This window comes from Parasteatoda tepidariorum, chromosome 3 (assembly GCF_982258835.1).
Source record: "Parasteatoda tepidariorum strain Cologne lab strain chromosome 3, Ptep-v5.0, whole genome shotgun sequence".
Taxonomy (NCBI): Eukaryota; Metazoa; Arthropoda; class Arachnida; order Araneae; family Theridiidae; genus Parasteatoda; species Parasteatoda tepidariorum.
The window spans coordinates 63479152-63492098 of NC_141757.1; the positions used below are offsets into that span (position 1 = coordinate 63479152).

The 12947-nt window shown below is 30.1% G+C and overlaps 1 protein-coding gene across 2 annotated transcripts; it reads left to right on the top strand.

Annotated features, from left to right (window-relative positions):
• Positions 1–813: 813 nt before the first annotated feature.
• On the top strand, positions 814–12940 carry LOC107446757 (zonadhesin). Of its 2 annotated transcripts, none has more exons than XM_016061506.5 (7): positions 814–1354; positions 4699–4911; positions 6463–6687; positions 7807–8025; positions 9860–10057; positions 10289–10378; positions 12677–12940. In XM_016061506.5, exons 1-7 carry the CDS (start codon positions 1030–1032, stop codon positions 12811–12813), a joined length of 1407 nt encoding a protein of 468 aa, XP_015916992.3. In that variant the 5' UTR covers positions 814–1029; the 3' UTR covers positions 12814–12940. The 2 variants fall into 2 exon arrangements, with proteins under 2 accessions (XP_015916992.3, XP_042901335.2); XM_043045401.3 differs by having other exon boundaries at positions 910–1354; positions 10298–10378.
• Positions 12941–12947: the final 7 nt, after the last annotated feature.

Consider the following 12947-nt stretch of genomic DNA (forward strand, 5'->3'; position numbering starts at 1 on the left):
AAAATAGTGTAGTATATCAAAATATAATATATGGTTGAGTATATATATTCAATTTAAAAAAAAGGAAGGAAACATTAAAATAAATTTTAAATTGGAATTAATTTTGCAAGCATGAATATTAAAGTTTTCGCATAAAGTTCAACAATATTTTCAGTCACAGTAAGTTAAAAATTTAATTTTAACCCACTCGAAGAAAAAAAATCTGGTAAAATAACCGCACCGTATAGTAACGACAATTTTCATAAAAAAAATCATAATTTTAGTTTATAAAACTAAAATATACGGTATTTAAACTGTTCGATTGGTAATTTTTTCATTCATATAGTAACGGTTTTATTTCTTAAAATTATAGTTCTTATTACCACACATTTAATAAAAAAATAGAAAACAGAAAAGAAAATTTATCCGAATAAATGGTTTTTATGCCATTCTATGAATTCATGATGAAATTATCACATTTACTGAATTTTATCACACATTATTACAACCATATTTTAATGTTAATTCTATCAAATTTATTACAAATGCGCTTCGGTAAAAGTGACAGAGCTTTTTGGTGTTCCCATGAAATATAGTCAATTTCATCATTTTTTCTTATTTGTATAATTTTATGACCACAATTTTTTTCCAGTGCAACTTTACTGAATTTATATACTGATTTTTGCAGACAATATTTTTATTCCTTTCAAAACAACAAATTCTGATTTTTAGCTATCGTGATTTTAAAAAAATAGTACTTATGCAAAAGACGCCATATTAATTTCCCAAAAAACAAGAACAATTTCTATAAATGTAAGCGCAGATCTGAATAATGGATGCTATATTCTTGCTGACGTCGTATGTGTTAAAGATTGGTCATCAAAAATTGTGCGTAACATACACAAAATTGCATTACCGAAATAGATAAGAATGTGATTAAATAGTGCGTTTAGCTTTTCATCTTTATAAGATACATTTAAAAGTTTCTATAAACAGCTACGTTTAATACTTTGTATTGGTTTTGGTTCTAATTTCTTTTTAAAATTCAGAATGCAGGTTTTAAAATGGCTGACGTTTATTGTCATCTTCTCCGTTTCATTATCTTTTTCAACTGAGTCATATGAATCAACATATGAAGATTCATCAAAATCAGACAGTAATTTTGATTATCAATCAACTACCGAGGATTCAATTGCTGAAACCACTTTTGATTATCGATGGACTGTTGAGGACTCAACTTTAGAAAGTGATTTTGATTACTTGTCAATTTTTAAAAATTCAGTCCCAGAAGGTTCTTTTGATTACGAAGTTGTTTTGAAAGATTCAGGTCTAGAAAATGAAAAATTTGGATCATATATCAAAAATTTACTTTACCGTAAGTAAAAATAGTATTATTAAACTCATAAAAAATATGAAATGCAGCATGTGATGCTACTAAAAACGCAGTTACATTAAAAAAAAGATAATATTAATAATAGTAATAATTTTCATATAAAGAGGTATTTAATTATTATGCAATTCGGAAATTAAAATAATTCCTTGTATAATTATTTTTGTTTCGACATGTTTGATATTGTGTCACTAGAAGCACAGAAAGTGCTTTTGATTATTTGTCAATTTTTGAAAATTTAGTCCCAAAAGGTTCTTTTGATTACCAAGCAGTTTTGAAAGATTCAGCTCTAGAAAATGAAAACTTTGGATCATCTATCAAATATATACTTTATCGTAAGTAAAAATAGTATTATTTAACTTATAAAAAATAATAAATGCAACTTGAGATGATACTAAGAAAGCAGTAATATTAAAAAAAGATAATATTTAAAAATTTTAATAGTAATTTTCATTTAAGGAGGTATTTTATTACCATGCAATTTGAAAATTCTAATTATTTTTTGTATAATTATTTTGGTTTCGATATGTTTTATAACGTGTCATAAGAGAACCAGAAAGTTCTTTTGATTACTTGTCAATTTTTGAAAATTCAGTCCCAGATTATTCTTTTGATTACGAAGCTGTTTTGAAAGATTCAGCTGTAGAAAATTTGAAAAATTGATTGAATTTCTTACAACACATTTTCAACTAATAATTATAATAAGGTTTAATTAAACGTACATTCTCCATATTTCTTGTTATATTACATAAAATATTTCTGCTAACAAATCTTTATTAAAAACAGGGAAACTGAACTGTGCTTAATATATCAATGCAACTACAAGTAAAAATAGGTTCCCAAAAATGTGTTCCGTGGAAGGGTTCAGAGGGGTTCCGAGGGTTCGGACTCTTTTTTTTTTTCTACCTGTAATCATTTTTAATGCTTGCAATGTTATTTATATCCTGTAAATAATCCAATAATTTAATATCTCAGTTATTTTTATAAAATTATTCAAGTAAAATGCCAGTGGAAAAAAGTAACAACAAAAAAATATTATTCTTTCCTAATAACAATGTATTGAATGAACTTTGAAAGGAGCGTATTTATAAGAATTGCATATTATTTTCCATCCAGATTTTTATTTCAAAATGTAAAATAGCTATACTAAAAAATATGGTCAAAACTACTATAATATTGCAAAATTCACCGTGTTTTTAGCTCTATGGAAACACTTAAGAGCTCGGTAATTTTTAACGATGCTCTTTGGTAATGGTTTTGGTAAAATTAAAAATGAAATAAGGTTTTATAATGTGTGATAAAATTTGGTAAATATTGTGTTTTATCATGACACCATAGACCGTGGTATGAAAATCATTTATTTATTTATAGTTACTTTTCAGTTTTTTGCTTTCTACTAAAGTATGGTGAGAGGAAATATTATTTTAAAGATCAGAAATCAGAGGAAATAGCTTTCGCTATCCAATGAGTTGAACCGGGTTCGAATCTCAGCAATGGCTGGTTGATACGAATTTTGTACAAGGTTTGCTCCGACCACAGTGCTGGCTTAAAATATCCTCTGGTAGACGGATAAGGGGTTGGAGTAAGCATAACCGTTTGAGGTTTTCGTGGTTTTTCTCTGCATGTAACGTTTGCGCGGGTTAGTTTCCTCAAAAAAATGTCCTCCATGAAGGCGAATTTTCCAAATACTTGATCCAGGAGTTCTCTTGTTTCTTGGATTGAGTTCAAAATTTCAGGGCTACGGAGTTGAACATTAGTAGTCATGAACCCAAAAATTGGGTCGGCTGTACAGCAGCAAATTAAAAAAAAAAAAAAAAAAGGAAAGAAAGAAAGAAAAAAAAGCAAAATTTTTGGTAAACCGTTACCATATGAACAGAAAAATAGCGAAAAGAGTGGTTTAAATGTCGTATATTTTGGTTTCATTAATCAGAATTGTGTTGTTTTTTTCTGTGCGGAAATACCATTAACAGTGCAGTAATTTTACCTCTTTTTTTCTCCATGAAAATTCAATAATAAAGAAATACGTTTTCGTTTCGCTGATAATTATTTTCAACTCTTAAAACACATTTATTTCGTTTCACAGCAGTTTGAATTAATATTAAGAACATTTATTGATAAAAAAGATAAATTCATTTTTCTGAATAAATATTGTCAAAATTATTTGAATTCATTCTTTAATTTTTACGCTCAGAAATGCTAATTAATTTTATTACTGAAGTCGGGGTTCCACCGTAGAAAAGTCGTTCGCTTAAGGATCGATAACTGAGAGCAATTGGGAACAGCTGATCTAGATCATCATTCTATAATTTTATGTTTTTGAATCAGTAGAACTATATTTTGGAAAAACAATTTTTTTAAATGAAAATCAATTTTTTTGTGAACAATTAAAAACATTAATTATGCTTTTTTTTAAATGGCAGCTATTTATCGCAAACAGTAACCAGACTAAATGTCGTGAAAACGCACTTATTTTTAAAGTCTTGTATTTTCACCATGTACTTAACCTGCCATAGGCAAAAGTTCAAATTGACGTTTTGTAATATCAGGATCAGTTTTGCTCAAGAATCAGTTTATTATAAATATCATTGAAAATAATTAATATAACAAATTACTTGGGATCCAGTATTATTTTTGTTAAGGAACCAATGAGCCAATTTATTATGAATGCGTTAAAAATAATTTAACATACAAAATACATAGGCTCTAATATCTTGTTTGCACTGACAAGTAAATTGCGCTGAAGGATTCTTGTGCTAAAGTCTCATAGAGTATGATAAGTAAAACTAATGATATTTAATTCATACCATTTTAATTTTATCACGAATCAATTTAATATAAAATTCATTGAAAGCAGCTCAAAATGCAAAATGCTTAGGTTTTTATTATTATTCTTGTTCAAGAATCAAATTATTATAAAATGCAATGAAAATAATTAAAAAAACAAAACAAAATACTTTGCCTCAAATATTATTTTTTGTTCAAGACTCAAATTATTACGAAATACTTTTAAAGTAATTCAATATACAAAATACTTAGGCTCTAATACCATTTTTTTTTCTATAATAAATGTATTACAAAATTCCTTGAAAATAATTCAAAGCACAACGTACTTAAGCTCTAATATCCTATTTGCATTGACTGGTAAATTGCACTGAAAGACTTCAGTGCAAAAGTCTCACTGAGTATGATATATTTGAATGAAACTCAGCTGTGCAAGTTTTGTTAGTGCAAGTTGCAAGTTTGCACTTACGTACTTTAAACTTGTTTTCTGGTAGAAATACAAAAGCAAAACATGCTGATCGATTTCTTATCATTTTCTCGTTCAATAGCACCCGATGACCGCAACTGTCCTCTCCATGAGCATTGGGAATATTGCACTGGACTCTGCCAAAGAAATTGTTCTAATTGGAGCAAGGCTTTAATTTGTCCTGATATCTGTGTCCAAGGATGTTTGTGTGACTGGGGCTTTACACGAGGACCGGAAGGCAATTGCATTCCAGTTAGTGAATGTCCTCCCATTGAAGATGAAGAACCTATGAAAAGTACTCGATTATTTATTTGATTATTACATTTTGTCCGAATATATTAATTCCTAATATGAATATTCATTTTTATAAATGTGAAAAAAAATATATAATGCAAGTTTCAATACTGAAAAAATATTTTATTTTCATTTTATATGAAATTGTGGTTGGGTTGCGCAGTTGGTTTGTCGTCGGCCTTCTGAGCCCAAGTATGCGGGTTCGATCCCCGGCCTAGACACCGGATTTTCGGGATGCAGAAAATCCTCAGAAGCCATGTCGTATGATTATGCGGCATGTAAAAGATCCCTGGAGTGCCTTATTGGCTCTTGGCATTTCTGGCGAAATTAAATTCCTTGTGCATCCAAATAGAGTCTCGGTGTTGCCATCTAGTGTGGCAGAAACTAGACGTCTAAATTAACATGACCAATGGTATCTCACCTATTGTGGTGGTCCTGAAAGAGTGGATACCACTTCTGGAGAACGCACTAGGTCTGCTCATTGGGAAGACTGATTGTGCAGCTCATTGAAAATAAAAAAAAATTATATCAAATTTGTTTGCTATCCTTGCTGCTCTCGTTTAAATTGAACCATTGAAAAAAATTGAGTCAGAAATCAGTCTTCTTTTTGGAGGTTAAAAAAATCTTGTTATGAATTCTATATGTTTAAAATTATTTTCCATGATAATTACTCGAATGAAAGTGAAACCTATCACAAGTTTTCGTAATACCAGCCTTTCAAAAGTAATCTTTTATAGTAAAAATAGTAATTTTTTTGCACTAAAATTTTATTTAGGTATTCTACTCTTGCTGTTTAATACGTCATCAATCTTTTCTTAAAAGCACGTTGATAACATTTATTTTGCTAAGAAGTAAACTTTCATGTTGGTTTTGCAAATCGTGATCGAAAATAGGAATAATTACATTAAAAATAAGTATTATCTGCAATTGTAAATTAAACATAACAGTAGGGGAAACTATTTATTTGTAAAGTTTAGTTAAAGGATCATATGCATTACATCTGAACTTTTACCAATTAAAAAAAAGTATCTTTAATGAAATGCTAGGAAAGAACGAAAATTCTAAGGTGAACATTCTGGAATGAACATTCCGATGTAAAAAGAAGGGTCACCTTTAAACAGAAAAACGATTCTTCTTTCTTCATGTTAACCTGCTCATCACCATCTGTCTACCCAACCATTTCTTTACTTATTAAGTATGTAATTAGCATTTTGATTATATTTTATTTCATTTTATTCAGTGGAAGGAATTTTAATGTCTGAAAACTTTGAACTTTGAAAAAGTTTTAAAAAAGAAATTCATCTACCTCTAAATTCAGAAATTGGTAATTAAGTTCAATAGAACATAATTCAAAAAAATGAAATAATTAGTCGTTTAATGAATAAGAGGAAGACGTTTATATTATTCTCCGTTGGTCAACTAGGAAGCATAATATTTTTTATGTCTGAAGGCGACTCTCAAAGAAATGATTTAATATTATGTTATAGTTAAGGAACTGTAATAAAAGTAATAATTTAAGCGCTCACAGTGATATTTTATATCTTATTTTTAGTTAATGTTCAATATAAATGCAGAAGAAATGAGCACTTCTCTCCTTGTGAGGGCCATGAAGAATGTCAGAAAAATTGTTCAAATTATGACAAGGAAATCTCTTGCGATTCAACTTGTGAACCTGGTTGTGTTTGCGATGAAGGATTTGTTAGAGGAAGGTCTGGAAAATGTGTACCCGTTGAACAGTGTAGAATCCCATCTGTTGAATTCGCTATTCAATCAAAGAGTAAGCTATTCAACTTGTGTTTGCTTTAAAACCGAATCTATGAAAAAATTATTTTAATTCAGTATTTTCATACGATATGCAATTTTTCTTGAGATTCCAAAAACTTTAATTTTATCAGAACAGGTTTATTAAAAAGTTAGCTTAAATTTTTGAATGCACTACAGTTCAAAATTGAGAGATATTTCAGTTTGATCGATTATCTTAAAAACTACTGGACAAACACTAATAAATGTGATTGAACATAGATTGATAAGTAATAATAATAATAATATTAATAATAATTATAATAATAACAACAACAACAATAATAATAATAATAATAATGATAATAATAATAATAATAATAATAATAATGATAATGATAATAATAATAATAATAATAATAATAATAATAATAATAATAATAATAATGATAATAATAATAATAATAATAATAATAATAACTATATTTGCGTCCAATACTTGTGGGAGTAGAAGCATGCGAAATAATAGTTAGGGAATCGAACGAACAAACTGAGCTATAAAGGTATAATGGCAGACAGGTCTCTTAGTGATATGCAGACCTAAAATTTGATTTCATTGAGTTGAAATAGGTAGTTAAGAAGTTGTGACAACTGCTCCTACGTGTTAGCAACGTGCATTGCAACCTCTGGGTGATTCTCAAAAAAAATATTACTATCTGGTGTAAAGTTACTATTAAGACAAAATAAGCAGCATGATGATGGTAACATACTCAACATTGTGCAACGGTCGCGTTTATTTCTCAGATTAGTTGGTCCCCATCGATATGAGTCGGGGTGGGCTGAAAGTCAATCCGGGATAGATCTCCGGTCATTTACAATAACAGCTTAGTGTCTTAATCCCTATGGTATTCTTAGTAAAGTCATTTAATGAAACAATAAATTGTTACTAGACACTTCTCATTTTTATTGTATCTAGTTTTTCCTAGTTATTCTAGTTAACCTTTTCTCTTAGTGTATTAGTTCTATAGTATACAGCTCTCTGTCTTGTCTTTAAATTATGTGTTTCTTCTTATCTTTAAATTATGTGCACAGTCATGTGCTTTATATTTCCAAGTTCAATTGAGAAATCTAAACTTTTTTTTATTCTTCTTTGCAGATAAATTGTCTAGAGTCTGCCGAAGTAATGAACACTTTTCCTCATGTAATGGTCTACCATTGTGTCAAAAAAGTTGTTCAAATTACAAAGAACACATTATTTGTCCTCTTATATGTGTACCGGGTTGTGTCTGCGATGAAGGACATGTAATTGGCCCCTCTGGAGAATGCATCCCCTTAGAACGATGCCCACTTGAGAAGAAGTCTTTTTCAGTACAAGGTGAAAAACATTTATTTAAAATATGAACACAATCTCATAGTCTTAAATTAAGGACAGTTTTGATCACATGGAAATAGTACTTATAAGAAAGAATTTTACCTGGAGGATAATCACGCATATCTTCAGGAACAACATACGAGTGTTATAAGTTACAGGAACAGGTTATAAATTATATTTTTTATATAATTTATACCCTGTTTCTGTAACACCTGCTTTAATTTTTAAACTAGTTCTCTTATTTGGTCACAAATCATTTTTTTACGGTGGCTGCACTATATTGACATTACTTTTGAGATTAAAGCAAATCATATTATCTATCAAAATAATTGATAAATATTAGCGTTAATAATTAGTTTGTGTGCAGTGCTCAAAATAAAAAAGTGAGCACCCTGATTAGGTTTTGATTAGATGATTGGATTTTCATGCGCAGGACTCAATCTTAATAGTTCGAAGTCCTAATCTGAAATATGCTAATTAATTAGTGCAGGCCGTATTTTAAGAAACGAAATCCAATGCAAAAGTGTTCTTTTTCAGAGTAAGTATATTTATGACGAATTTAAATTCTTGATTCTAAAAATTCCCCATTGTTTTCATTAGTTTACGTAGGAGAACTGACCCCTCAGCATTTATTTCAAAATTGAACTTTTTTAAACGAATCGAAAAATTCTTGCACACAAGGATGAAGTTCATTTATCCAAAGATGTAAAAATTAATTTTAATAATTGTTCATTATTTTTATCGAATCTAATTATTTCGTTTGATTATCATATAAAATAAAAATAAAAAATTATTAAGAACTATCTTTTACCTGGAATTATCTTTGGCTAAACGAATTTTACAAAAAGTTTTGTATTCACTGGACAAAAAGCTTTGGATTCATTGGAAAAGCTCCCGAGAAATAATGAAATACGGGAACAGTGAAATTAACAGTAAGTGATCCAAATTTTCCACCTGCTCGATCTCCTCTCCCCGGTAGCAGAATTTACGGAGTGAATCTGCAGCACTATCTTCATGACAACTAGTCTGCTACCTCACCGTAGTCAGATAAAGATAATTACTGTACAAAATTTAGTTTAAACTAACATAGATGCTGCAAAATTTGATAACGTAAGTTGCAGAACATAACGTAAGGTAAGAAGGCTGAATGGAAGCTTTATGTCATTGAAATTTAAGTTGAATTTTACACAATGATACTAAAAAAAATGGAATAAATCCGTATATAGTTAAGTTTGTAATTAAGTAACCGAAAATAAAATCTTTACTTTTTGTTTTTCGTGATGTTCTCTCAAGTTCAATTTTTTTTAAAATTTTTACTAAGGTCAAGTTTAGGGATATTTATAGAAAAAGGAGGCTAGGAAACTTCCCAAATTCGTTTGTTTCCTTTTAAAAACCAAGTACATAACCCACTGCCGTGCTGAAAGTTTTCCGAAACCGGGTTCGTGTCAGAACAAGTGGGTAAATATTTTTGAAATTGCGTCTACACCACCCGCATAATCTATAAAAAAGGGTATTTTTTTCAGAGAAAGTATGTTTTTGTATCTGGTTTCGTAATTTGAAGTATCATTCGCTCATTAATTAGAACATTTCAGGCAAGGACCTCAAATTATATATTATGATTGAGTCTTTTATCTCGTTAAAATCTGATCATATGATCAAAAGTTATTTAGGGTGCTCCCCTTTTTGTACACTAAGCTTACATTAAATACACACGCACACTTATTTCCGCAATACAAATTTTAACGTTTTGTATAATTTGACAGATTGTTTTGGAAAAAAAAAGGAAATAATAAGGAATTTAAAAAGTACAGTAAAATATCAACTTCCTTTTTTGTAGTATCAGAAGAATGCTCCCTAAGCGAATATTATGACACTTGTGGTACTGCTTGTCCTCGAAGTTGCTTGAATTATCAAGAACCATTTCCAGTATGCACTGATGAGTGTGTGCCTGGTTGCTTCTGTCTTCCTGGTTATGTTAGGGGAGCAGACGGAAGCTGTATACTACCTGTTGATTGCTCAGACTCGTCCTATGATGGTAAATTGATTAAAAAACTTAATTTATGATATATTGTTTCTTAAAACAAGCTTTCAAAATATTTTTTTAATTTTTAATTAATCCTTTTTAATTTTCATTGCACTCTTTTTTATCTAATTAAAAGTGTATTTAAAATGGCTAAAACAAAATTTAAACATAAATACCGTAAGGTTTCATGAAACATTAAGTAATTTTGTTCCGCTTATAAGTATCATGATTTTTCTATTTCAGAATCAAAGCAATCAAAATTACGAATAATCAATTTGTTTTTTGAAAATGCCAACCAAGAATTTTCTGATACATCTTCAACAGTTTCAGAAGGTATAAAAATTTTGCCTTAGTTTTCTAATGCCTTATGCTAAACATTACGTATCGTGCAATCTCGATGATGGATAGAGTCCTCTTAATTCATAACTTTGGTTCTCCTTGTAGAAGGTGGGGTGACGAATGGCTTTTTTTTTTCTATCGAGTGGCAGCTCTAAGAATCGAGAAAAGTTCATGGTTGGCCTAGCGATTGGAAAGCGTGGAACGAAGATCGACTGATCACCACTACCATTTATTTGCTCTCCAATTTTAAACCCTGGCAATATATTGCGTGCATAAATTGGAATCAGAGACCACCGCAGATAGCAATTTAGTGCAGCTCTAGGTCAACGCTAACATTCAAATCAAAGCTAAGATTATAGAATTTGTTTATAAATATTTTGTATAATTTATAAAAAAAGAATTTATTTTAAAAGAATTTAAAAATTTTAGTGATTTAGTTAATCAATGCTTACGAAATAAGTAACTTTTTGCAAAAAATTGAATATAAATTGTAATGTTGGTGCGGAAAAAGAATTTTAATGTACGAATTTGTAGTTGTAAAGAAAAAAAAATAGCTACAGAACTTAGAATGCAATAACAAAAACGGTATGCCAGCAGCTTGTTAATATCATATTATAAACACACTCTAATCTCTGACAAGATGTAATTGACTTTAAATCCCAGAACTAATTAAAGACAGCTTATCGACGTATTCAAAAGATCATTATCACACATTTATACTCGAAAATCCTTAGCTGTTTTACTTTTTTTTGTAACGACTCAAAAGATAAAATTATTTTTTTAAGAAATTTATTCTTCTGGACTATATATTTGAGGTTAATGACTAACTCGATAACAGGTTAATAAGTTGAAGAGCTTAGGGGAGAAATGTTAAATGGAATTTTTATATCACTTAGAACCTTATTCCATTATGCTAGGGGAGCCCTCCTATTCTTGGTTCTATTTTATTTAACATTAATTTATTTTATTAAATCATTAAATTTGGAAATATAGATGGTTTCATTGTTAACGCTGCACTATAGAAACACTATTGGTGACGGTTTGGGATGCATCTTAATAATAATTCACTGACAATATATTGTCATGAGCACACTACATTAATACAGTTCAGATTAAAAGCGGATGATGGTAGCAATCACCTCCCCCAGTTGCTGCACTACGCTTCCCAACCACTCAACCATCCATGAATCTTTTTGGCTTTTGAAACCACTAGAGACATTGCATTAAACTGGATGACAAACCACAACGGAGGAGACACGATTGAAGAAGTTCAGCTCTTTGAATACGTAACTAACGTGGGGAACTTTTCGGTGCGGTGTCCTATACCAAAGGAGATCCTGCGCATGCGCATATGAAGCAAAGTGACAGTCGAGGAGGTACGTCAACAGTGAACCGCTTGTTGGACAACTCTACATGTATGGTTGGGTACGCTATCTCCCGCTATTTTACTCGTTCTTTCTATGTCAAAATGTTAGATGATTTAAATAACATGGGTGGTATAAATGCATTCTCAACGAAATATCTTAACTAATCATACAGTACTGTTTAGCAATAGCGTAAAAATACAGAACGTACCAACAATAAATAAAACGAGAACTTTCTCCTCCCCAGAGGAGAAAAAATTAGGAGAGAGTGCAATCCCATTTTAAGAACTTCTGTTGTTGTGCCCCTAAATGTTGTTTTATCTTTTGAACACAGGGACAACACCAAACCTTTAGAGACTGGTTTGCATTATGCTTACGGAAGCTAGCCTTCTTCCCCAATGAATATTCTTTCTCGAAGCTTCGACCAAGCACTACACCGACAGGGTGACGAGTTCTCGAAGGATGAAGGAAATGAAGAAACCAAGAGACAATATTTGAGCATTTTCGAAGTGGAAGAAAATTCCAAGTGAATTTGGCGACAGATAGCCGATTAGTAACCTTGAAGAAAATATCTTTTCGCACATAAAAATGCCTAAAGAGGGGATCAATAGGGAGAATCAAATAAGAAATAAAGACATGACTTTATCCTCATTTATTAGTGTCAACGTATAAACTTTATAGTTAATTTAAGAAAGATCCACTAAAATGTAACATACAATTGTTCATACTCTAAGCTCTCCGATGACGTCAAAAAGACGTTATAGATTCAAAGTTCTTACAAAATTGATGTCTCAAAAGTCCCATAAATAATTACAAACGTGTTTAGCACCTGGTTAATTGTTCTGTGAGTGAACTGAGTCACTCATAGACAATATTATTTGGTACTAATCATGCTCTTAAATAAAGTTGTCTTAATTTTGTATTTTAGATCTTATTTTTACCGAATCTCCTTCTGAAGATAAATGTCCAGACGAACCATCATGTAACAGACAATGCAAGGTCTCTGGGCATAGATATGGTATGTGTATAGGTATTAAAGAAGAACATTGTGTTTGTTTTGAATGAAGATTGACTTTCAGTTCGATTCTTACTATAATAATTATTTTTTTGAATTTATAGTTGTAATAAAATATAAAAAAAATTCTATAGTTAAAATATAAAAATATAATAAAGATATTTTGGTTTTAATGAATTTTGTC

What these genes read in the sequence shown, in the direction of transcription:
- LOC107446757 (XM_016061506.5), top strand. Translation starts at nt 1,030, where the DNA reads ATGCAGGTTTTAAAATGGCTGACGTTTATTGTCATCTTCTCCGTTTCA. An exon ending in GAAGTCTTTTTCAGTACAAG is followed by an intron (nt 8,026 to 9,859) that starts GTGAAAAACATT and finishes CCTTTTTTGTAG; the next exon opens with TATCAGAAGAATGCTCCCTA. An exon ending in CTCAGACTCGTCCTATGATG is followed by an intron (nt 10,058 to 10,288) that starts GTAAATTGATTA and finishes TTTCTATTTCAG; the next exon opens with AATCAAAGCAATCAAAATTA.